Source organism: Heloderma suspectum, chromosome 2, assembly GCF_057233095.1.
Source record: "Heloderma suspectum isolate Gila_16-S chromosome 2, 16-S_ref, whole genome shotgun sequence".
Lineage (NCBI taxonomy): Eukaryota > Metazoa > Chordata > Lepidosauria > Squamata > Helodermatidae > Heloderma > Heloderma suspectum.
The window spans coordinates 133,293,310-133,320,500 of record NC_139459.1 but is presented as its reverse complement, the minus strand read 5'-3'; the positions used below and the strand labels follow the sequence as shown (position 1 = coordinate 133,320,500).

The 27,191-nt window shown below is 44.8% G+C and overlaps 1 protein-coding gene across 1 annotated transcript; it reads right to left on the bottom strand.

The window, feature by feature from the left end:
• Positions 1-1,578: 1,578 nt before the first annotated feature.
• Positions 1,579-27,191, bottom strand: CHRNB3 (cholinergic receptor nicotinic beta 3 subunit). Its single transcript, XM_084834802.1, has 6 exons — positions 27,000-27,191; positions 23,565-23,716; positions 21,008-21,052; positions 10,639-10,748; positions 5,955-6,828; positions 1,579-4,918 (listed from the first exon to the last, which is right to left on the bottom strand). The coding sequence occupies exons 1-6, from the start codon at positions 27,052-27,054 to the stop codon at positions 4,784-4,786; spliced, it is 1,371 nt and encodes a 456-aa protein (XP_084690928.1). The 5' UTR covers positions 27,055-27,191; the 3' UTR covers positions 1,579-4,783.

Sequence of the window (27,191 nt, the reverse complement as noted above, 5' to 3'; positions counted from 1 at the left end):
TCCCTCTCCCACCCACATGGAACTATGAACTGGTCTATGCCTGCAGCAGAATGAGGTAGTAGAATGCTGAGGTGGTAGAAAGGATGGTAACACTTCAGATTGCAGGTAGGCCTCTCTCTGCTGTGCTAGCTTCTTGCCTACATGTAGGGCAAAAGTGTAGCACCTTTTCCAGGGGGCTGGATTGTCTTCCATCAGGCCCTCCGAGGGCCAGATGACCAATAGGTGTGGCCTTCCATGCTCAGCAGTGTAAAGAAAGGGGCTGTTCCCAGCACCAGTAGTCTCAGGCCTTGCACAGCGCCTACCTAGGACAGTAGCCTGTAGGTAAATCCCCACTGTTATCTCCAGTCTCAGACTGGACTGTGGCAATTCCCTCCGGGGGAGATTCCCTGGCGGGCTGAGTGTTCTGCACCCCTGATGTAGGAGAATAATCAAGAATGTGGTACTTCATCTGCCATCTGAAGTGGTAAAGCCCATTCTCCCATCTCAGCTTTCTTCCACTTCATTTCTACCACCCCACTGACATCAGAGCCACCCACTTCCGCTGGTTGTGAGGTATCCCAGTCGTAATGCAAAGTATTTTGGGGTGGCTTGGCCTTGACTGTGCCATTAAGACCCATACTTTTTTTACAAAAGACCAGCACCTGCTGAAGATGAGAACTGCTAGAACTGGTTTGTTGGTAAGGATCAACATTGCTGCCTGCATCTTTGGACCCTCTTTTGGGGTGTAGCAACTATCATGATAAGCACCCACACTTCAACATTACCACTGCTTCCCTGTTTAGAAGCTGCCCGTTCCATCAGACCAAGAGTCCACCTAGGTCAGTGAAGTCTACACTGACTGGTAATGGCTCTCCAGGGTTTCAAACAGGGCTCTTTCCTAGCCCTACCTGGAGATGCTGTGGCTGGAGCCTGGGTCCTTTTGCATGCAAAGCTGGTGTTCCAGCCATGAGCTGCAATTTGCAGTTATGATTTTCATGTGTGATTTTGACTAATGACGATAAAATTTTATCCTGTTTATGTTTATTCTTGTGCTTCAAAGGGTTGGTGGCAGAGGGCGGTGATTGTGTGTTATTGTGATCTGTCAGTTAATAATTAAATGCTTTTAATATGTGTTGTAATTTGCTGTGTCATTGTTTTTGTAAGCCCCATTGTTTAGAACTCATAGAAAAGTGGGGTAGAAAGGGAGTTAATATATTAAATTGTCAGCAGCCAGGATACTTTGCAGTTTGAGGTGCTATCTGAATGTGTATATTTGACATTAAATGTCTGAATGTGTATATTTGACATTAAATGTCTGAATGTGTATATTTGACATTAAAAAAGAAGAGTGCACATGACATGGAAACTAGCTATATATGTGGGGAGTGGTGGCATGATGACATCACACCCTGCTCACATTGCTGTTCCACAAGGATGGAGCAAAACTATCTATCTCATAACTAGCCCTGAGCACCTTGCTGTCATTGCCTGCCCTTTGTACCTAGTTTTGGAACTCACCACCTTTTACCGCTGCTACATTTTTCTCTGTTACCAGTTCTTTGTCAACACACAAAATAACATTCTCAGTCTCAAGATTATTTATTCATTATTGCTTTTATTAATGCTGTTTACACCCATGCACAGCTCTTGTCTGTGACAACCTAACACCACTCTTGGCTGATAACATTCAAAGCGGTGCTGTGCTCACATACGGTACAGATAAGTATTGTGGCATATTGCAACATTTTTATTTCCTGTGCTAGGGTTTTGCCTAGGGCTAGGGGATATGGACTGAATATCTGAGCAGAGAAGCTTTCTCATACCATTTCATGCCTCGGCATGTATGCCAAGCCAGGGAGATCTGTGGCCTTTCAAATGTTGTTGAACTCCAATTCCCATCAGCCCCAGCCAACCTGGCTGTGAGGGATCATGGCAATAGTTCACCACCCCTAACGTAAGCATGCACTCTATGGAATGGGGTAAAGGAGTGAGCCTTGGGCTTGCATACACTCCACACCACATACACATTTTCTGTTAACTGGCTCATGATAACATCTGGCTGTTCCTGTTCAAAGCCAAGACCCATGGAAGATCTGCTGCTAAGGGGTGAGGGTAGGATTGGGGAAAGGACCTTGAGCCCTGGCAATAGAGATTGGCAGGCAAGCAACTGCAGTAATGGTGGTAAGTGTATGGTGGAAGTCAGTCGTTCAGGATCACAAGCATAGTATCAAGATCCTGGGCAGAACAGAGTGGGAGGAGATGAGCCTATGGTCAGCATGCACATGGCCCGGAATGCTGCTTCAGCACTTGTCAGAAGTCTACTGGGAGATGAAACATGGCTGCAGAAAGATAGATGCTTTTGGCCATAGATCCTTGGGAAACATCAAGTCCTATTTGAAGGGATAGTGGTCTGGTTAAAAAAAGTGTAGACTTCAGCAACACTGGTGAGATTGCTGACATGCCTACTGCTGCCCTCGGAACTGGAATAGGGGTTTCTGGGGAGAAGCCACTGGTATCCAAAGATATCAACAGGGAGATATTCTTGGGAGTGGATGAAGAACGCACAGTCCCTGGAGAATCCTCGTCCTCATTATCTTAGAAGCCTCCCTAGCAGCTGCTTCCTGAGATGGTCCAAAGAGAGGGTCTCCACTGGCCTAGCGTCTCTTGCTGCCCCGGGCTCCTTCTTTGCTCCAATATTTAATTATAGCAATTGTGTTAATTGTTCATAAAGTGCTGCAAAGAACTAGGCACTAATACAGAGATTTCTTGGGGCATGATGACACTGCCCATATGACTGATCTACAGAGATGGGATCATGTGGGTGGGCATAATCACAGAATGTATGTGCATGGCTTTTGGAAAATATTTTTCCATGCGATGTGCCCCAGGATGTTGAGAACACAGTGTGAACTGACCCTATGGGACTGACAATCTCATTTTGAAGACATAGGGTGGATTGTTCCACATTTTCTTCCACTGCCTTCAACAGGAATTGTCAGGACAAGAGTCATTTCAGTTTTAGAATTCATTCATACTGGTTTGCCTTCCAACTACCACTAGGGTCATAGTGAAGGGTGTGTGTGTGTGTGCGTGCATGCACATGTGTAGAAGAGAGAAGGAGAGAGGGAGGGAGATATTCCAGATCCCTCCCAGAATTTTCAGCTTTAATTTTAAATAAATAAATAAATAAATTCTCTACACTTAGACTTGGTGGGATACAGAGAAAAAGGAGATGCCAGAGAGAGAGAGAGAGAGAGAGAGAGAGAGAGAGAGAGAGATTTACCCAATTGTTCAGTGCAAAGTAAATCAGCTTCCAGTGTACTGGTCAGTTTCAGAACTGCTTGTTGGGCACAACACTTATTTTCCTGGCTTTCAGTACAGGTTAGTGGGTATTTGGCACCTTCTTTCAGTTCGAAAAATTGAAAAAATATATAGCTTCTAATGAAGCCTCCTAGACAACTTGTATCCCAACCTTTGCTCTTTCACCTTGACTTGGGGTCCCTCCATCTGTGTGCACACTTACTGTACCTACTGCTAGGGCACTGAGTGTTCCTTGCATGTCAGAAACTGAACAGGGCGGCAGCAGCAGTATGTAGCTGGTTAGGTTGGCAGGGCGAGGGGAGGGGAGGGGAGGATTGTTTTCTGGGGAGCGTTTTCAGCAGCAATGGCCAAGAGGTGTCTTGGTGCTGAGCTCTAGAAGGGCTGACCACCGCCAAGCAGATTAGCTCACTATTAACCTTGCATGGCTGGCTTCAGACCCAGGTTGTGTACAGACAGTCCTGTATGAAGAACCACAGTAGTGGCATCCCCTTTAATACCACCATAGCACAGGCCCCAGCCCAGCACTAGCAGCTTGATAACTTTACAAATGTAATGAAGAGAAACCTCACTGCAGGGGTGAGGAAAAACCCTGTTAATTCTGAATTGCAGCTGCTTCTCCCCACTGGAAACAAAGGTTAATGGAGTGGTGAAACTGACAAGACTGGACTGCAAGTAGTTTGTGGTGGTCAATTTCACTCCGAAGGAAAACATTTAAAAAGAAGAATGGCAGGATATTGGAAGAAATACCCTGACACATCCCCCCACTTTTTAAAAATGAAAGTCCACTTGTGCAGATAAATGGACAAGCATCCTTTCAGACCCTTAAATCTTTTAAAGAGCCATTTAAAACCATTGTAATCTACTCTAGATATTTGGGATGAGGAAGGGGGAATTTGCGGATCATGGGCACAACCCACAATATCACCTGCAACAGTTAGACCAAACCTTCGAGTGCTGAGCACTGGTTGTGCTGCTAGGAGGGAGCTGGCTTTGATGTCCTCAGGTAGTGCTTGATGTGCTACAGACACCTGCAAAAACTGTTTGACGACAGTTCAATGACAACCCACACTCAACCTATACTCAGTTCTGAGTGTGGGTTATCATGTTGTGTGAAACCAGTCATGGGCTTATCATCTCTTGGCCACTAAATCCAAGTCAGCAGATCAATGCCTACAAATATAACAGATAAAGGAGTTGATGCCTTAATTTGTGCAACAATTTGAAAGGTTAATGGTGCAATCCTATATATGCCTGCTCTGAAGTTCCACTGAGTTCAATAGGGCTTACCCCCAGATAAGTCAGCATAGGATTCAGCCTTAAAGCTTGATCTGAGTGTACAATCATCATCAACACGGATTGCTGCAAATGGGAGTGACATTTCAAGTTCTCTAGATACACACTGAATGCTAGCTAATCATCAATACTGACATCCTGCTGTTTTCCTTCAGCAGATTCTCCCATAAAGACACATAAGGACATACTTCTACAAACCACTATGCAACCACATCTTTAGAGCAGGGGTAAATATAAGAATGGAGCCCATCACAGACACCACCAAAAATAGCCACAGGAAGATGCGGTCGAGGACCTGAGCCACAAACTTCCAGTCTTGCACTACCTAGAAAAGAAAATGGTAGTCATGAGTTTCATGCTTCTTTTATACAACCGAAGAAGTGCTTTGAAATGCTCATGGAATTTACTTATCATTTTGTGCCCGAGAAACCTCCTGATTTGGCTGCCTTGCTGGAACTGTAAGAACAAAGGTGCTATGAAGCACCTGGTTGACCAGTCCTACATGCACACACACACACACCTTCCTCATTCAGGGTAGAAACTCTATATCTTTTCCCACTCAAGGAGAAAAGCAGCTGGGAAGTATTTTGAGCAGACAAGTGACTGGCAAGAGAAGAGTTAAACAGCCCTTTACCTGGACAAACCAGTTTTCTGCTTAATCTGAGTCTTCCCATGAAAGTTTTGTACCCTCCAACTATGTTTAAAGCTGACTTTAGCTCATCTTATACAGTATCCTCTGTTTTTGTGAAGCAAGGAGAAGCAGAGCCAGCACTAACCACAGACAGTGAGCATCTCTGCACCAGCCTAAAATCCTGCATTTAAAAATTGGCTTTTGCTTCTGTTTTTTCTTTTTTCAGCCATTGTTGCCTGAAAAGCACATTTGGATACATGAAATGTATTAATGTCACATAACCACTGTTTTGTGACGTAAGCACAGACTCACCAGACTTATTCACCTAATGGTGTGTTTGTTTGTTTTTGGTCTCACCTTCTCTCTCAGTTATTAAAAAATCAAGTGCAATAGTTTTTTAAAGAATAATTGAACACAGGGGTGAACAGCAGGTAAAACATGATACACTGATGGACGTTGGGTAATTTCCAGTACATTGTCCAGACTAGCCAAAATGCTGGACTAGGAGAATTTTGGCCTGATTCTGCAAAGCACTTCTTACATTTCTAACCAAAAAGTGTTTTTTCAGGATCACTTTATACATATTAGTTACGCCTGAACTATTAAGAGATCCTGAGTGTGCATATCTGCTTTGGAAATGTCAGACACATTGGTACATCATGGGGATTCTAATCTGAAAAAGGTAGACAGTTAAGACTGAAGTCAATCCACTCTTGATCTCTTAACATACCTGCCTGATGAAGTGTTCCTTTTTAACATGCCTGGAGATATACTTGATGGAATCAGCAGCCTTTTCCAAGAACGCAATCACAATTTTTTCTCCATCCTTGAATTGTTTGTGTTTATGTTTTCTTGCCAGCTTTCGTTTCAGTGTCCCTTCGGGATCGGAGAATGAATAACGTTCTATATGTCCTTTCATACAGAGCAGCCTGGGGAGTTTCTGGAGGAAGAGTATTTTCACCCAAGGAGCCATTGGATGGTATGTTGCCGATGAGCGATGATGCACATTAATGACGAAAATAGTCACAATGATGGAGAGGGTTACAAAAATCATGATGAATAACAAGTACTCGCCAATCAAGGGGATGACTTTGGAGGAAGAGGGGATGATTTCTTCAATGACTAAGAGAAAAACGGTAAGGGAGACCAAAACAGATGTCGAGAGTGATAGTTTTTCTCCCTCATCAGAAGGCAAGTAAAAAACAAGCACAGTTAAAAAAGATAATCCCAGGCATGGGATGATTAAGAAGAGAGTGTAAAACAGAGGGAGGCGTCTTAAAACAAAAGAATAGGTTATGAAAGGGTAGGAATACAATCCGTCTTTTCGATTTCCCTTCATTCCCTTTGCGTTTAGGATTTCCCACTCCCCATTATCAAAGAAATCTGTCCTGTCCACATTTTCATCTACTAGGATTAAGTCAACCATGCTGCCATCATAGGTCCATGATCCAAACTTCATTGAGCAATTCTGCCTATCAAATGGGAAGAAGGTCACATCCATAGTGCAGGAACTTTTATAACTTGCTGGAGGTGTCCAGACTACTATCCCATTATATTTGACAATTGCTTTCGTCATCAATGAACCTTCAAAGCGGCCATCAGCACTGGAAGGGGGGGGGGAAGAAAAGTTTCTGAATTGGGTATCAAGCTGCTAGTTCCAATTATTTATCTTGCAGTCCAATTCTGCTTTCTATAGCTTTGGTAATGGTAGACCAGTGAAGAGCATGCAATAAATTACATCAAGTTTCAGCAAGGTTTGAAACTTAATTCCATGGAGATTATGGTGTTCCTGTGCCCTGGGACTTCAGAAATACTAGACACCAGGGCTTGAAGCTTTAAAAGACCAACAAATACCAAATATGCAAACATATGACAAAAGTCCTCCCCAGTCTCCTATGGGAGAAATCTCCAGTCTCCTATGGCCCCTCAGGCAATGTGTAGGGGCCATAGGATTGTTCTCATAATTGGTTAGCATTCCCCAACCTGGTGTCCTCCAGAAGTGTTGGACTGCAACCTCTAGCCTTCCCAGCCAGCATGGCCAATGGCAGTCCAACACATCTGGACTGTGCACCAGGTTGGGGAAGATTGGATTAATCCATTAAAATCTTTTGATGGGTGTTTTTAATGAGGTAAAGCCTCTTCTAAGATGGTGCCTGCTGTGACACATGCCTACATCATCTAGAAAACAAGATTATTATTTTTTTTTAGAACCCTTGTTGGAGAACCCTCGTATACACATTTATGAAGATTAAATCTATTGATTGGCTAAAACATATGCAATTAATCAACCAAGATTTATTTTATCAGGTGACATCCCCACTTCACCTGTTACTGGGTGCTTGGGGCAGAGAAGGTAACGCCCCATACAGATCACACTTGGGTTTGGGGCCAATTCCAACTATGCCAGGGAAACCTCTAATTTACAGGGGGACACAAAGAGGGTCACGATCTGCAGAAGGAATTGCCCCTGAGAGAAGTTTTGGGGAGACTGAAAGCCCCTAGACCTGGAAAGAGCCTTTCTGACAGGGTCAGGTGGGTGTCCCAATCCTCCCAAAGGGTACAGTAGGCTAGCTGAAGTTCCATGTATTAGAAATCCTTGGAAGGGAAGGAGAATAGCAGAGTACAGATTTCTATTTTCCCACAGAAAAGAGGTGGGGAAGGTGGAGGTGCTGAATTATCTACAGCAGGGGTGCAGAACTCCAGGCCTGTGGGCCAAATTTGGCCCACCTGAGTCCCAATCTGGCCTACCAGGGTTCCCCAGGTGGCCATGCCCCTTCATAAGAAGAGCTGTGCTGGATCAGACCACTGTATAGTCCAGCATTCTGTTCACACAGTGACCAACCAGCTGCCGACCAGGAAACCCACAAGCAGGATATGAGTGCAACAGCACCCTCCCGCCCATGTTCCCCAGCAACGGGTGCACACTTTCTCTGGTACTGGGGGTAGCACATAGCCATCAAGCCTGGTAGCCCTTGATCGCCCTTTCCTCCAGGAATTTGTCCAACCCCCTTCTAAAGCCATCCAAATTGGTGGCCGTCGCTATTTCCTGTGGCAGCAAATTCCATAGTTTAACTCTGCGCTGTGTGAAGAAGGACTTCCTTTTATCTGTCCTGAATCTCCCCCAATCAGCTTCATGGGGTGACCCCAGGTTCTAGTATTATGAGAGCGGGAGAAAAATGTCTCCCTGTCCACTTTCTCCACACCATGCATGATTCTGTGCACCTCTGTCATGTCTCCCCTCACTCGCCTTCCCCTGCCCCAGCCCCCTTTCCCCCAACCACAGATTGTTTGGTGGCTTCCTGTGTATTGCGTGTTCTTCCCCCTTTCTGAAAGGCTGAAATGCCTCTCCTAACACTTAGTTACCGGCACTAATAGCTTTAAGCTACACTATGCCAGTACGGTTGCTATTTGGCCTTTGGCCCTGCCCACCACTGGAAAGCGGCCCACAAGTGTGTCTCCAAAATTGGATTTGGCCCTTGGGCTGAATGAGGTCCAACACCCCTGATCTAAGCCATGCTCTCTGCCCTTTGAGAGTTAGGGAGCCCCCTGAGAGTCCTTTAATGCCTTAGAAGTCCTTGAAGTGGAAATGCAGAAGACCATTGTATTTCGAGGAGTTAGTGGTGCACCAGTTCCATTGCCCATGTCTAGAGTGCCATTTAAGCTGGTTTATGGAGTTGGGTGCCTTTTCATTAGTTCCCAAAGGATCATTCTGTTGAAGTTGCATTCAACCCTTGTAGGTAAGCCCCTGGCAGGACCTCAAGATGAGCTACTTGTGGTTTAGAATGGCTGAGAAGAACGTTCTCTTCTGAGCTGCCGGGCTGCCCATTATTAGGGCACAGTGTTTTCCCCCTGCAAGATGGATGAAGTCATGGGCCCATGCCCAGAGGGGAAGGGGTCAAGGGGACAGTATACGATTTCCTGAGACCCTCCCAGAGTACGAGCCGAACAGATGCTGTGGGGCCAGGCCGTTATGGGGTCACATTTTCTGCTGCTCTTATCTTGATAAGATATCAGGGCTCCCAGTAGCTGAAAGGACATATACTTTATGCTTCGAATGCATTGTCTCACTTTTTCTTGCTTTATTGGCCTATTTTAGCTAAATAAACCTCTTTCCTTCACCCACTGGTGTGTTCATTGCCTCTGAATATCCAAAAAGAACCATGACCTATTTACAAAGCAATTGGCAAAACAGTCCCTTGAAATCTTGAAGGTGAATAGCACAAACATGGGTGTGTGTGTGCGTGTGTGTGCGTGCGTGCGTGCAATCCCTTTAAAATATATGTGAGACCCTGATGTGGGCTGAATCACCTGTCACACCTGATGTGGGCCCAGTCACCCCATTTTGCCTTTGGCCCTGCCCACTATTGGAATGCAGCTCACAAGAGTTTCTTTGCAATTGAATTTGGCCTGAAAGAGGCTCAAGAACCCTGCTCTATAGCCAGCCACCATTAACAGGGTTCCACTGTTAAGGGCGGCCTAGAGATAATTTTAGATAGATAGACAGACAGACAGACAGACAGACAGATACAAAACCTATGTACCCTTCAGTTCATTTGCACACATTCTCCTATTACCCTTGCCAGTGTTTTTCCTTTCTTATGTTGTCTTCCCTCTGTTGAAATTTAGAAATGTAAGCTCTTTGGGGCAGGGACCTTTCTTTCTTTCTTTCTTTCTTTCTTTCTTATTTATTTAAAATATTTGTATCCTGCCCTATATCATTAAGATCTCAGGGTGGCGTACAGATAAAATCAGTGTAAACAGTATAAAACAATAAATAATGTAAACAGCTAAAAATGCATTAAACCATTAAACAAGCTAAGACCAATTAAAATCTAAAACAATAAATAATGTAAACAGCTAAAAATGCATTAAATCATCAAACAAGCTAAGACCAATTAAAATCTAAAACAATAAAACAGTTAAAACAATGCACTACTTTAGGGAATATTAGCCCTCAAAGGCTTTGGTAAAAAGCCATGTCTTTTTGCTTATGGTATTTTGTAAAGCACCATGCATACTAATGGTGTGATACAGATAAAATAATCTACACCTCTGCTTTTCTCTTGAGACCCTTGAACTTGGGTGGCCACTTACGCATTGCCAGAAAAGAGAAACACATTGCCAAAGAAGAGGACACAGATTCGCATAAGATTTACCTATGCAAACTTAGATGATGTTAATGTATAAATAATTACTATAATTTAAATAGAAATGAAACACATCTCAGGCCTCTGCACTACCTTCTTATAGTTCTTTGTCTTCATGCCAGACTTGGACTGGGCAGTCCTTCAAATAGAGGATTGTCCACTGACAGCCCCTCTTCTGCAAAGCCAGGCACATTGCCTCCCTGCCCTGCACATGTACCTCAAGTTCCAAAAATACTATAAAATCAGTGTGAGGATCCTTGTACTCACTTTTCAAACAAAACAATATCTGGGAGCCAGAGAGAATCAGACGGGACCCGAATTGCTGTGATCCCGCCATAGTCTTCAGGATTCCAGCACAATTTGTGGTCAATCCATTCCTGAAATAATCAGCAAAAGCAGCAGAGTTGCATTTTCAGTTTCACAGTTAGCTGATCATTCCAAGCCAAAGAACAAAGTTAGAATAATCCTGAAAGGCGGGCCAGTCGTACATCCAGTCTCGGTCTACAGAAGCCCATCTCACAGAAGGGCCAAGGCTAAAGCGGGAAGAGGGGTTGTGGCTGTAATGCCCTGACCCCATCAATTATTATGATTTCAGATCCCTTGCCTGAACATTCAGCTTTAATCTCTTTAAAAGTCAGCATACACCCCAGTAACCTGCTTAATCCTCCCCTCCCACATGTGAAATTCACTCCTGCCAATCAATGTTGGGAATATGGACACAGTGGGTGGCTATGAGAGAAAGGGCCTTTTCAGCAGTGGCCCCAGGATTTTAGAATACTTGCCCCAGAGAGGTGCGCCTAGTGCCTAGTTCCCATGTCTTTTCAAAGCCTTTTAAATGTTAAATTATGCCATTTTATTAGGCTGTAGTTTTTGCATGATTGTTTAGCTATGGGAGATTTTAATTGTTTTACGCCATGTTCTTATTGGTCATTGTGCCACTATTTTAACCTCTTGCCCTCCGTGTTAAAGCAATTTGTTTCATTTTTGTAGTTGTCTTATTTCCTGCTTCTTAATTTGTCTTACTCTGTGATTTTTAATTTGTTTTACTTTGTATGTCACCCAGAACTCTTGTCATTCGGCTGCTGACAACCTGAAGCTGCCTTATTCTGAGCCAGGCCACTGGTCCACCTAACTCAGTATTGTTTATACTAAGGGTGGGGAACCTCTGCCCTGTGCGGCGGATACAGCTCATGGTGGTTCCTCACCTTCCCCAGGCCTTGCCTCCTCAACTGGCAGGGAAAAGCTCTTATGTCCAAACAGCAGATTAGAGATAAGAGATTTTCCCTACTGCGCAGTGAGAAAGGGATCCTTTGTCACTATGCAGCAGGGGAAAGCCCTGGGGAGAGGGGTCGGGGCCTAGGGAGTAAGCTGCTGAGTGATTCAGTTCTGCTTACTTTTGAGGCTTGTCCTGCAAAAGCTTGTCCTGCTTACTTGTGAGTAGACATCCAGAAGCTTTGTCCTGCTTGCTTCTGAGTAGGCTTAAAATCAGTCATAATCACATTTTGGCCCTGCCCACTCTACCACACGCATAGATGGAATGTGGCCCCTGATACTTTTTGCAGATTGGCATTTGGCCCTCAGGCTGAAAACGTTTCCCCGCTCCTGGTCTTTACTGATTGGCAGTGGCTCTCCAGGGGTTCAGATAGGGATCTTCCACAGTCCAATCTGGAGATACTGGGACATTCTGCATGCCAGGCATGTGCTCTGTCTCTGAGCTGTGGCCTTTCCCCATTGGCATCCTTGCCACACACAACAAGCCTGCATCCACATGGACTGTGTCCTACATTTCTACTCTTTTTAAAATTATGGAGATGTAAGAAAACACAGTGCATGGAAAATCTGACCCTGTGGTTCAGAACGAGGGATGTTTGCATCCATCTTCCAGGGCTCCGAGCAATGACTGTAAAAGCACTGGGATGCTTAACAAACATTTTGACACTTGACACCTATTTTTAAATTTTTATTATTATTTAGTAAAGAACCTGAAACCTACAAAACCACTCACATTTAGGTTCTGGTTATTTCACAGTGAGTTATAATGTGTAGTTGTTATGTGTGGGGACATTCATGTGGCTGGACCCGCAAACGATCAGCATACCTCTGGTGTTCCTTAAGTGGACATTTTAGGGATTTCCGAGGGAAAACAATACAAACTTGACCTTTGAGAATGAAGCAGACTTAATCACAGCTCTCTTCACAAACTGCACAATAGTTGGATGGAGCTTCTCAATGTTCTTTGGGGTTTTCTGTGGTGCCGGTGGGGGGGAGGAATGTTGCATTGAGTTAGGGTTGCCAGTTCATTTGGTTTTTTAAAAACTGGACCTTGCTACTTAGCTTTTAAAAGCGACTCCATGTGCAGATATTAGCAGATGAGCATGCTTATTTCTATGACATGTAAAGCCCCCCATGCTGATTTCTACAGCTAAAGCTACTATTAATGGTACAAGAGCAGGCCAAGTCGCCCTTTTTCTGGACAACTGGCAAGCTTACATTGGCTTCATACTGCAAGGCAGAAACCAAACCATCTCAGAATGGCATCAGGCTTACAGTAATACACGAAAAGAAAGTAGCTCTCTACTTATAGTTATTATTTATTCGTTTTTTGGTTGCCCTGTGGGAATGCAAGAGAAAGAAGAATGATAGTGCTAACTAAAATCAATATGAGCAATGAAAGTATCTTCCTGGGGAGAATTCAGACACAGGACTCTTACAAGATCCTCCACCCCCCCCCACCCCCCGCAATGTACTCTGTGCTACCTGAATAGTTAAGGGGTTTTCAAATACCCTCTCCCTTTGCATCACTTCTGCCACGCATTGTAGAGCTGAATATTAAATATTTACTCCTCTCTTTCTTGCCTTCTCCAGCAACAGGATATAATGGGTGCAGGAACCTCCAGGGAGTGAGGAAAGGTAGCCCATTTTATGAATGCAAGGGTGGCCCACTTTCCCTACCACTGCCACTTTAAGGTGGTGGAAACAATGGGACCTGGATTCATACAGTAGTAGAATATGTAAGGGAGAAAAACACTGACCCCTAAACTAGCATGCAGTGTCTCCAGCCTACCAGGACCCATGTTCCTTGAAAAGGGGTGAGTGGGGGGGGGGAATAGGGAACACCTTATAAACAAGAGCCATGGTTTCTTTAACAAGGAAGGGGAGGGGGCAAGGACAGAAGAAGCAAACAAACATTCCAATGAAAGAGAGAGCGTTCCCATGGTCCCAGGAGAGCATCCCATGAACTACAGGATTCCGTGGAGTCCCCCCTCCGCGGCTGGAGACACGGCTACGGCCTTGGAAGGGGGACTTCAAAATATGATCCTTCTCCCGCCCCCTCGCAGCTGCCACAGGAAAAACTGTGCTGGCTGCTTTCCGAGGTCACAAAAGCAGCCTCAGAGAGAGGGAAGGGGGGGCATTTTGGTGGGCGGGGAGGGGAGGGGAGGGGAGAGGCTGGGATACAATAATGCCTCGGCTCAGCCCTCGGCAGCATGCCTTCCCTAGACAGGCTCAAAGTCCCGTCTAAAGTAAAAAAATATAAAAAGGAGGACAGAGAGGTGAAACTTGCCTCTGTCATTCTCTTCCCACCCTGCTTGCAACAGCCCAGCAAAGCATTAGATATCCAGAAGCCTCCGAGATCAGAGGCTTCCATGTAATGAGGGCACAACCCATAGGATCTCACAGTAAACTATTTAAAGAGCATCTCTACACCAGCCTAAATTCCCACATTTAAAACGGGGCTTTCTGCTTCCGTTTTAAATGCAGGATCACAACAGACCCCGTTACACGTGCTTCCTTTCCCCCCTTATCTGAGTTTCCCATATGTTTCTTTAGTCTAGCTCCTCTTATGGCGGGTTTTCCTCACGTGCTGTAATTTGATAGTTCATTATCTCCGATCTTTTAAAAAATGGAATAAAGGTCATTTAGTGCGGGAGACGCCCTGGAGGTTCGCAACATCATCTAAAGGACCCGCAAACGTCCATGAGTGAGCAATCTCAATAGCAGGATAAAAGCTCCATGTGAAGAAGCCCCAAGTCTCTGAACAATAACATGGAGGGAAGGGAGTCCAATAGTTATATGGTCCACAAAGGTAGGCTATTTCTTAAAACTTGTATCTAGCTGTGTGATCCAGGACTCAGAAATAACTGTGGGCAGTTGGTTGTTGCCCAGCATCTACTGGCGGGTAACTGAGGGGAGGGCAGAAAGTTGCTGCTGCTCTTTTCTCAGCCTCCTCAGGACTTCTCTTTTCCATCTCTGTCTTTCCCTTGCCACAGTTTCGTCAGAATCTTTCTTCACAATTTCTGTCTCCTTTTCTCTCCTCACAGTCTCCTCTGAACCTCGCTGGTTTCCCAGAACCCACCCTTCTCCCATGGCTACTCAGGGTCAAAAGGTGTTGAACAATATCTATAAAAACAATTTGCTAATGTACTTCGGGGCTTTTGGCGCTTTGGAAGTGATTCCAGCCATAAAGCCCGCACGTTAATAAAGAAAAACTCTTTTTCCTTCACTCTGTGGTCTCTGACTCTGATTTCTGCAACACAGGCATTCCACCAGAGGGCTGCACTGCACAGGGTTAAACATGCTTACTCAGAAATAAGTCCTACTGCATTCGGTGTGTTTTGAACCCTTTCCCCACCCACTGTTTCACTGCCCAAGTTACATGCTTCCCACGCACAGGACTCCCCCCTCCCCCAAGTGTTCCAAAAGGTGTGCTTACTCACATTTTGAATGGGGAGAAGCCACTTGGGGGACAATTTGGAGTCGAGAAATGGCAAGTAAAGAAAGGGTGAAGCATCCCTCCCCTCAGTGCTTCTTCTCTCCAAATCCCTACCCACAGATGTTGATTTTAGAGGCAGCGCCAGGGCTCCGTAACACAGATTTGCACATAGTCTATAGTGAGACCTTCAGTTTCTTAATTTCATGACATTATTCCTAGTTAAGTGACTCTGTATAATATACTAAAACATTCTTCCTCCACTTTGATGCTTACACGCTTCAGATACTAAGAATCAATTACACACTGCAAGTACATGATGCATGTTCAATTTTTTCCATTACTTTTCATCATGCCAGCTTCTCCAACAATTGGCTGTTGTGCCCTTGTCGGTAGGCAAATTCACCCACGTCTTTAATCTAAGACACCAAAGACTAGAGCACAAGAGTGCTAGTCATTCTTCTCAGTATGTGAACTGGGAATTCCTAGGAGCTTGCCTGGAGTGGCACAATCACCTCCCAGTCCATTCCCAGTCAGAACCTAGTAGGAGGCAGAGGTGCCTTTGTGCTGAGAACCAATGCCACAGGGGCAGCCATTTGTAGTTTTTGCTTTCCTGTTGCCAGGAGCTGCTGGGATCTGTGGACAGCTGCCCCATGTGGCAACCTATTGAAGTGCAGGTAGGGGCAGCTTCTCAGTGAAGTACCCTCAAGCCCTTGATTGAATTCACCTACCCAAGCTGGCCACTGAATCCCCCTGTACAGGAATGAGTATAAGAGAGCTTCCTGCTCCAGTTGTGTCTTGCTTGTTTATGTATGCATGTATATATTTATTTATTATATTTTAATCTGCCCAATAACAGACATTCTCTGGGTGGATTACAAAAAACTAAAAGAGTAAAATGCAATACAAAACAACAAATAGCACAGGAATGAATATGTAAAAACAAGCACAAAAACCAAACTCTAGAATCCCTGCAGGGGGAAGAAAGGTCTTTGCCTGGCGCTGAAAAGATAAGAGTGTAGGCACCAGGCAAGCCTCCTTGGGGAGAGCATTCCATAAACAGGCCACCACAATGGAGAAGGCCCTCTCTCTTGTAGCCTCCTGTCTAGCTTCCTTTGGATGGGGCACCTGGAGGAGGGCCTGTGAAGGTGACATAAGGGTTCAAGAGATACATATGAGAGGAGACGTTCCTTTAGATCAGGCTGCCCCAACCTGGTGCCCTCCAGATGGGCTGGGCTACCACTCTCATAATCTCTAGTCAGCATGGCCAATGGACCTGCTGACTGGGGATTATGGGAGCTTCCACCCAACACAGCTGGAGGGTGCCAGGTTGGGGAAGGCTGCTTTAGATACTCTTGCCCAAGCTGTTCAGAGCTTTAAAGGTCAACGCCAACACTGTGAGTTGGGCTCAGAAATGCACTGGAAGCCAACGCAGCTGATGAAGCACTGGTGCCACAAGAGCATGTTTGAGCATCAAGGTCTTCCTTGAGGTTTGTCTTGTTTCTGTACCCTTGGTTGTCATTTGGTCCTGACTTCCAGCTTGCTTCTGCCTCCTGGTTTGTCCTTTGGTTTTGACTGACTCTTTGGTCCTGCCAACTTGCTTTGTCCCTCACTTCCTGGCTCACCTCAGACCAGGGACGTACGGACTGTGTAAAATCCGCTCCATCTGTGTTTTGCAGATTGTCAGGTGCCTTTTGTTCTGTTGTCCGCTCAGAGACAGATGCAATTTTTTCCCCCCGTCATGCGGAAAAATATGCAAATAATTATGTAAGAGGTTTCGTAAGAATTTACATAATTTACCTTAGCACGTAATATTTAATGTATTGTCCCCCATTCCATTCAACTTTTCCTCAGCAGAAATGTGCGTATTTTCCTACAAATAAATATGCGTAAATTTTGGGAAAGTTAAAAAAAAAAAACATCCGAAAGTCCACGGACTCTGTGCAGCCTGAGGGGGTTGCTCCGCAGCGGATTCCGCAGGTTGGATTCTTAAAAACCTGAGCTCATTTTAGTCCATCTCAAATTTCTCCAGCATCTCTACCTCAGACTACTGCCCATGGCCCAGGCCTGACACACATGTCCTTTGAGACTGCCATGGTTAACTCTGAGTTTTTGGATTTCCAAAAGGGAGCTCCTCTGTTGCAGCATGTTCCCAACACGCTTCTGGGTCACTGGAGACTATAACGCGAGATACAGATAGGATTCCATTTCAGATTTCTGGAGGAGGGACGAAATTCTCACTAAGTTGCCTTAGGAGATTCAGACATTCATTTGATATTGTCAACATTTGTGTAAACATGTGAAATTTCAAGTATCTACTGGGTCAACACATCCATTAGAGTGCTGGTCTTCAGTTGGTGGGTTGCAATTCTCAACTGAATTGTGCTCCAACGTAGGCTGGCTTGCACCAGCTGCATCAGTGCCACTTTTTTGCTTTTAGTTTAAGGAGAAGATGGGGAGGGAGAGAAGGGAAGACAGAGATGCTGCGTAGAAAGTTACATTTGACCAGCTATTGCTGGTGGGGATTAACAGGTGAGTCATGCCTGAATCTGAAAATGCTGCATATGACTGCTTCAGGTGGCAATCTATCATTCTTACCTGAGAGTACGTCCCATTGACCTCAGTGGGGTTTACTTTGGAGTAGAATTGTACGGTAAGAAGATATCCATCTTTCATTTTGCTTTCTTTCCCAATATTTAAGCTGAACATCAGCCTTCCCCAACCTAGGCCCCCCCAGCTGTTTTGGACTACAACTCACAGCATTCCTGACCAGTGGCCATGCTGGCTGGGACTGATGGGAACTGAAGTGCAAAACATCTGGAGGCATCAGGTTGGGGAAGGCTGCTATATATCTTCAGTAAGTGCCATATATTTAGCCAAGGGGACAGAATCCAAATTGTTTGCAATGACAACTTGAAGACCAGCTCAATATGCCAGTGAGCAATGGAATCATGTTCCAGTATATAAACAATAACTTGCAGTAGCCATATTTTACATAAATAAAGAAAAAAGTGGTTGTATTTTTACATTGACTGAAGAAAGTTCAAGTCAACCAAATGATATTGGCTATCACCCTTCTGCCCTCCAAGAGAGAAATAATAGTCCCCAAGGGCTGCTAGGTTCTTCCTTGCCAAGACAGGAAGCAAAGGGAATTTTACACGTCCTCTCCTGCAGTACAAGTCAAACTGACCTGAGCTGCAGTCAGGCACATCCAGGAGCTAGGAAGCAGTTTGGAAATTGAGTTTTTGTGTTACTTTGAATTCCGGTGGCTTGTCTTAGCCCCAGTTCAGCAAGCCGATTGCCAGAATTTGGGGGAGGAGAGTGGATCATGTAAGACACTAAGGGCGCTATCCTATGCATGTTTGGAAAAGAAAAAACACCAGACAGGCCGCTTAACAAGATCAGCCTTGGATGGCCTTCTCTCTATCCCATCAGCCAGGACAGCTAGACTGGTGGGGACGAGGGAGAAGGCCTTTTCTGTGGTGGCCCCCACTCTGTGGAACTCCCTCCCTAGGGAACTCCACCATGCCCCCTCTTTAATGAGCTTCCGCAGTGCATTAAAAACATGGTTGTTCAGGCAGGTATTTGGGGTGGGTTAGGGTATTTTAGAAAGTGTTTTTACTGTAGAATTTTATTGTTTTAAACTGTTTTATTGTATGCTGTACATCGCCCAGAGTGGCTGGGTGACTGGCCAGATGGGCGATTAATAAATTTAATAATAAAAAAATAAAAATAAAAAAAGGCCTACAACTCCCAGCATGGCTGGCTGGGGAATGCTGTGACCTGTAGGACTTTTTTCTGCCTAAACTTGCATAGGACTGTGCCCTAAAATGGTAAAAAACTAAATACAAGCAACCTGAAGTGATACACGGTTTAAAATAAATTATAAGAACGTTACAGGTGATTTTACTGACATTATTTAATAAGTTAACTTTATATTAAATGCTAATAATTTAAAATTTAAATTTAATCTCAGTTAAAAGTGCCAAGTGCTTCCGAGCCATTTCGGTGCCTTTTCACTCACTGGCTTAACACCAGAGGACAGGAGTCAGTGGATTTCTTACTGAGCCACAGGGTAGAAGATGAGTACCACCTGTGTGGATGGTTGTTTTTCTTTAGATGTAAAAGAACTGGAGACTGACTTTTTTTTAAAGTGAGTGCTGAAATTTTAGGGAAGAGGGTTGACATACTAATGATGGGTGAGCGAGTGGAGGCTGGTGGCTCTGATTTCAGTGGGGCTATGAATCCATTCTAGGTTTCAGTCAGAACCAGCCAGAACCCTAAAGGAGCCATCCAAGGTGCTGAACCCAATCACCAAACTAGGTTCAGCACTTTGGATAGCTCCTTTGGAGTCTCTGAAACCAAGAATGCACACATAGTCCCACCGGAATTGGAGCCACCAACCTCTACTGGGGTAGCTCCCCCCCCCCCCGCCCCATGGCTCTGCTGCCCTGCTTCCCAGCACCAGTGGTGTTGCGGTAACCACAGGCGCTCATCAAGAGAGTCCCCGTAGTCACACCCACAAGGAGAGTCCAAAAATTAAGGCATCTGTGTTGTTCCACATCAACAAATCAGTTCTAGGATTTTCCTTTCCACCAGGAGCAGCTCTTTTGTGAAGCTAATGGGTCTTAATTGCTCATTCAAGACCAACCCATCTCAAAATAGATTGCATTGCAACAGAGGTAGCCCACAACAATATACTGTTGCTGAGAAAATCCATTCCTCACTTTCTGCCCCAACAACTATGGGAACAAAGGAATCCTGAGGGGGGAAGCAGATGATAGAATCATCCCCGCTAATCAAAAAGTCCTGCACGTCGACCCTGCAAACTGCAACACTGCCCAGCCAGCTCCAGTAAAGTGGTTCCAGACTGCTGCAATTCAGAAGACTGGACAACTTCAATAGACCTGGCTGGAGGCTCCGATTTCGGCGGGGTGTGTATCCATTCTGGGTTTCAGTTAGAACCATCCAGAACTCTAAAGGAGCTGCCAAAGGTGTCAAACCTATTTGGGGGCTGGGATTCAGCACCTTGGATGGCTCCTTTAGAGTTCTGGCTGGGTCTGACTGAAATCCAGAATGGATGCACAGCCCCACTGGAATCGGAGCCCCCAGCCTCCACTGCGCCAGGAACGGGGCTTTCAGCCCACACTGATCTCTATGGCTGTCAGGAACCAGCACAGCCACTGCGGCATGTTCTCTGATTACCTTTAAAAAGAATTTATGCTCCACAATTGAGCTGGTTAAGCTAAACTGATTTATTAGCAGGGTTTCCTGCAAACCTCCCTGCCTGGACCACACCGCCCAAGGACAGCGGCAGGTTGTCTGAGACAAGGGCAGAGATGGAGGGGGCAGCCTGGAAGCTGGCTTGCGCTTCACGGGGCAGTGCCCACCATTCACCTGAATGCAACGCAGGAGGGCCACATGTCCTCCTAGAGTAAGCCGTGGACATCCTGAAAGAATGGCATGTATGGTCCAATCCAGTCGCGGCTGGTGGTTCTGATTTCGATGGGGCTGTGAGTCCATTTGGGTTTAAGCCAGAACCAGCCAGAATGCTAAAATCCTACAACTCCCAGCATTCCCCAGCCAGCCATGCTTGCTGGGGAATGCTGGGAATTGTAGGACTTATTTCTGTCTAAACATGTGTAGGATTGTGCCCTAGATCTATCATCTTAACAGACCATTAATGAGCCTTACCCTCAAGGTGTAACCCAGTTAGATCATAGTATCTGGGATGTAAACCAGCTTATATCCAGTGAGGTCAATGGGCCTAAATTTTCTTAAATTCAAGAACCTCCATCTCCACACCATAGTGGAACATTTATAGGCAGTCATCAAAATTCACTGCATAGGGCAACCATAAAGTACTCACAACAAAACATTACACACACACACACACACACACACACACACACCCTACATATATATTACCTGTTTCAGCCATACATTAGTTGTCATGAGCTGATTCTTTTCATCCTGTTGGGGGAAAGGGAACAGAAGTCATTGATTTCTTCTGAAAAAAAGAAAGAAACCTCCCAACATTCCCCACACCACAGAGACAGCAACACTTTCAGAGTTTTCTACAGTGTTCTGGGATGAATCTACACATAGCAGTTTTACCGTTATCATACTGCAGTGATAACTATTGGTGCACATGACACCAATGGGCACCAATAGTTACCACTGCAGTAAGATAACGGTAAAACTGCTATATGTAGATTCAGCCCTGTTCTGCTTCCTAGAAGAGTTTCTATACAAAATAGTTAACCTTTACTGGCACACCTATTTTTACTAACATTGCTGCTTAGACTTAATGTAGGAAGGTGAAGTTTCTTAGCAATTGCTAAGGCAGCTGTTCCACTTGAGTTACAACCTCTAGCCTTGAAGGCTGTTCCTGAGCCTTTTATAGCTGCATGACTGAAAGAAATCAAGTCATTTGGGCCTTGCCTTTCACAATGGCCATCAGGGACTCCAGGGCTGGAACTGGAAACCGCACGGCCCAAGGCTGGAACAGAGCCACGTGAGCTATCTCGGGCTGCCTGTGCTGAGGCCTCAGAGTCTTCCTCAAGCACAGAAAGAAATAGTGGTGTGCAACACATTGGCCCTTGCAATTGGTAGGCAGTATGAAATCTCTGGATTGGTCAGAACTGTTATCAGTACTAAGAATCTGGCCCTATTGCCTTGCATTGAACTACCTTTAGGCCCCAACTTTGCCAGCTACCAGCTTCTTGGCCCACATTTGGGGATGGCTGCAAGAGGCTGCCCTGACCTGGTCCTGACAGAGTTACTATCAAACTATGTTCATAAGAAGAGCCCAAAGTTCTGTCTAGCCCAGCCTCCTGTTCACACTGTGGCCAACCAGATGCCTGTGGGGAGCCCACAAGCAGGACATGAGCACATTAGCTCTCTCCTAACCAGCACTGGTTAGGCCTCATCTTGAGTACTGTGTCCAGTTCTGGGCACCAACACTTTAAGAAGGATGTAGACAAACTGGAGAGGGTTCAGAGGAGGGCAACAGAGATGATCAGGGGACTGGAAACAAAGCCCTATGAGGAGAGACCGAAAGAACTGGGCATGTTTAGCCTTGAGAAGAGAAGACTGAGGGGAGATATGATAGTGCTCTTCAAGTACTTGGAAGGATGTCACAGAGAGGAAGGCCAGGATCTCTTCTTGATCATCCCAGAGTGCAGGACACGGAATAATGGGCTCAAGTTACAGGAAGCCAGATTCTGGCTGAACATCAGGAAAAACTTTCTGTTAGAGCAATACAACAATGAAACCAATGACCTAGGGAGGTGGTGGGCTCTCCCACACTGGAGGCATTCAAGATGAAGCTGGACAGCCATCTGTCAGGGATGCTTTGACTTAGATTTGTGCATTGAGCAGGGGCTGGACTCAATGGTCTTATAGGCCCCTTCCAACCCTACTCTTCTATGATTCCTGCTCATGCTCCTCAGCAGCTGGTATTTAGAGGCATGCTGTTTCTGATACTGGAGATAATATAGAGCCCTCATGACCAGTAGCCATTGATAGCCTTATCCTCCATGGGAATTTCTCTAATTCCCTTTTAAAGCTGTCCAAGTTGGTGAGCATCACTACATCTTGTGGTAATGAATTCCATAATTTAACTATGCACTGCGTGAAGAACTCTGTCCTGAATCTCCCATAGTTCAATTTCATTGGATAACCTCTGGTTCTAGTATTATGAGAGATAATCCACTTTCTCTATAGCAGGCATGAATTTATACAGCATTCCCATTTAGCAATTGAAAACATTTCTACCTCCATCCCTGAGGGATGATTCAATGGGCACTGGGTGCTTCCCCAGCTCCCTTCCCCCAGTTCAGTTTAAATGCTGCTCTGTCATCTTTTCGAAGTTAGTGCCAGCAGGCTAGTTTCATTCTGGTTCAAGTGGGGCCTGTCCCTTTTGTATAGGCCTGGCTTGTCCCAAAACATTTCCCAGTGCTTACCAAATCTAACCCTCTCCTCTCTACACCACTGTCTCATCCATGCATTGAGACTCCTCAGCTTTGTCTATCTAGCTGGCCCTGTTTCAGAGCAAGCCACTTCAGTAGTCCTGGGGATTTTAATCCCCTACCTAGCAATTAAATTTGGCTTCCATGACATTACGGCCTTTTCTCATAGAGGAGTTGCTCCAGCCCCTTAATAATGTTGGTCACAGTTTTCTGCACTTTTTCCAACCTTGCAATATCCTTTTTTAGGTACAGTGACTAGAACGGGTGGTTGCACCATAGATTTATATAAGGGCAGTACGACATTGGTAGTTTTATTTTCAATGCGTTTTCTAATTATACCTAAATCTGCCTTTTTCACAGCAGTTGCACACTGGGTTGTTTTCACTGAACATCAGTAGGATTGACGGGGGGAAATTGGAACAAGAGTACAATTGTCAGGTTCCACTCGAGGGAAGTCAATGTGGCCATCCCTGCCTGTGGGCCCCAGAGAAATGGGTCTGTAGATTACCTACCACATCTACTAGCTGGGATATTTTTAATCCAAAGTACACTTTTATGGTATCGTTGGAATGTTTTACTGGTCTGATCCATTTCTGATATCCTTGAAATAAGTGCCGCAAAAGGGCATCTTCATTCTCGGCAAATGAGCTGAACACAATAAAACCTGAAAGACAAAAAAGAAGGGAGAAGAGGAGATAGATATGGAAATAACATACAAAACGTTACATCAACACCGTAAAATCAAAGTCAATGGCCTGTGGCAAAAGAAAAATCTTCTTCCTGGCCACAAAAAGAACCATTAAAAAGAATGGTGGGGCTGGGGCATAGATATTCCATTTGGTACTAACTACAGTGGGAAGTATTTTATCATACGCGACCTCAGTAGATGGACATGCATGTAAGTTTCATGCATCTACAATTTCATCACTGTTGTAAGAGGGAAACCCAGGGCAGTGTAGAATTCAAAATGGCAGCTCACTTGGATAGAATTAAAATAAAGGGATAAAAAGGGCAATAGATGAGCCTGAGCAGAGGGGCTACGTCTAAAGGAAGAGACTGCACCAGCAAATCTGGATCTAGCCGAGCAATCTGACAGACTTCCTTAGAATTCTTGCACAAGTCATGCTGTTTCCTCTGTTGTCCCAAACTGGAAGCAACGTTTCATGGAGGGCAAGTGTTAGGGTTGGTGCCCCCACCCCAGTGTTTCAGACCACGGATCATTCTGCCTCAGCAGCCCTGAGCTGATAGGAAAATTGGGCTCCTGCGCTTTTAACAGTTGTGTTGACCAGCTTTCTCCACATCTGGTGCCTTCCAGATGTTTTGGACTAAAATGCGCAGTATTCCTGACCATTGGCCATTGCAGTGGATGGGGTTGACGGGAGTTGTAGCACAACACATCTCCAGGACATCAAGTTGGGAAAGGTGTCATAAGTCATACAAAACTAGAAAATTAATTTGAATGAGGTCATAAGTGCAATAATTGTGAAGAGGCGTGTGTGTGTGTGTGTGTGTGTGTGTATACACACATACACACACATTAGGGAAGTAGGCCAAAAGGCATAAATCCCTTCGCTTAAAAAAAAAAGTGGGAGAAGAGGAAAAAAGCATGACTGTCCTGTGCTGGTAACCTTGGTGCAGTAATTATGAGGCATGAAAGGATAGAAATAATCACAATAAATGCTCTTAACATTTTTTTGCTATTTCACATTTTAACCATGAATGTGTCCAAGGACAGCTATTCAGTCCTAGCTGAATCCTTCCTGAAACTGGAATCTAAAATGGCACCTTGAGAGTCCAGGGATGAGCTTTAGCCTGGTAACAGGCCAAGACTGATAATGTCCTTTGGAGCTTTCTCTCCAAGAATTTGGCAGATGACAACATATTAAAAATCCACACTGTTGTACATGTATAAATTGGGCCATTTTCAAAACGTTACCCTCCTATGGTACTGTCTACACCAGAACCTATAAAGCGCTCTCTCTCTCTCTCTGTGATACTGCCAATGGATATTGCCTAATAAGCCAGAAGGGCAGATTCAAGAATTCTGTAAAAAGATATTTACCCAGAGGAAGGACATATCATATCAAGGCTGTTGAGATGAATGCAAAGCTTTTTGCAACAAGACTATACCACAGTGGATTTCCCGATAGGAAAGGCAAAAGTCTTATAAATAATTAGGCTGCATTTTTGCCTTTTAATAACTAAGAACGTAAGAGCCTTGAGACTCTAACGTGGTGCCCATGGGCACCAACCTGCCCACTGATACCTACTGCTCCCTGCTTCTCTGGGACACTGGCCTACTGCAAAGCAAAGTGCTGCCCTTCAGTGCCATCTTTATTTGGGTTCTAAAGCGTGGTTTTATGCTTTGGAGCTCAGACCCTGATCTCTGCATTGTACTTCGGTTCTTGGTTCTTAGGTACTTTTCTTTTAGTCTTACCAATTTGCCTTCTGGCAAATGAGCATTTCGTGACAAGCCATACCCATCATGCCATATTATAAATGGGCAAGCCCCCTACCTATGGTAGCCATTTTGTGAGAGTGCCCATGCCACTCTCTCAAAATTCCAAATGTGCCCACCAAGCTAAAAAGGTTGGGACCCTGGTGCCCTATCTCCTCCAGCATTCTGTTGGCCAACCAAATGCCTGTGGGAAGCTCACAAGCAGGACAGGAATGCAACAGCAACCTCCAACTCATGTTCCTCACCAACCAGGGGTGTAGTGGAGGCAGGGCTTGCAGGGATGCAGCCCTGGCACTTTTTAATTAGCAGGCACTCTGATGCCATCTGCCACCCCACCCAAATAAACCCCATTGAAAACAATGGCCCTGAGTTACAAGTAAATCTGCACAGGATTGCGATGTAAGTCTCCAATACTCCCTCCTCATAGGAAAATGGAGCCTGTAAAAGGCTGCCTCTGGGGCTTCCTATGGCCCTGGGGGAGTAGCAAAGACAAACAATAATATCTCCTTCCAGATATTTGGAAAAAAGCTGTTGGAGCTATGCTGGAGCAGAGAGGGGGACAGAGAGAGGAATGAAAATCAAACGGGGAAGGCAGTGGGAAGGTTGGTGAAGTGAATTTGCATCTAGTACAAACATTCATAATGGGTATTCAGTGAAACTGACAAATGATACAGGTAGTTTTTTCCTATTCCCATGAAAAGCCAAGTATTTCCAGAACAGACCTCCTCATACTTCCATTTAACAAACCTCTCTCACATGCCAATACTTGATCAAAGGCATTTGGAGGGTTGAGAATAAAATTATGGTGACCATTCTAGCTACATTTGCTTGCATTTATCCCTTGTGTTACCTTTGTTTCTCCTTCTCCTTCCCCTCTACTATCTTCCTTCCTCCTCATCCAAATTTAGGATGCAATCCTATACACACTCACCAAGGAGTAAGTCCCACTGAACTCAATAGGACTTGATTCTGAGTAGACAGGTATAGGACTGTACTTTCAGAGTGCAAGCGTGTTCAGGTAGAGACCTGTCTTCTGCCGATGTTTCTCTATAAAGCACTACGTATACTGAAAGTTGTATAGAAATAATAATAATAGTTGTTATTATTATTATTATTTATACATAATAATAATTTATTCTACATAAATTATCATCATTAATTTACTAATACTAATGGTAGGGGTTTTATCTGCTAGAATTACTGTAATCATCATAACATCAGTTACTTATTAAAAGTCTTCTCAAAGGCAAGGCTGTTGATTGGAAGATGAAATACATGAAATACAGTACTGAAATGAGCTACTGGCTACCCAGTATAGTGTGTGTGTGTTTTTCTCCCAAGTCTTTTGCTTAACACATACACACACAGAGAGAAAAGTATTTCAGACAGTGAGAGCCAGTGGGTTAATTTTAACACATAAATGTATCTCTGTGTTGTTGCAAAAAGTCTTGTATCTGGCACATTTTTAACTTGAATAAATTGCACTTACCTGAACTGTTAGCACAAAGGAGGAGGGACAGTATGAGTAAGGCTTGCACCCGCATCCTCACAGCTGCGTCTCCCACTGGATTTCTTGATTTTCATAGGCAAACAACTTCCATCCGAGAAACGAGCGAAGACAAAATAATTCTAAACCCTGACGGCTAATAGGCTATGAGCGGGGAGAACAGCGTTCGAGCCT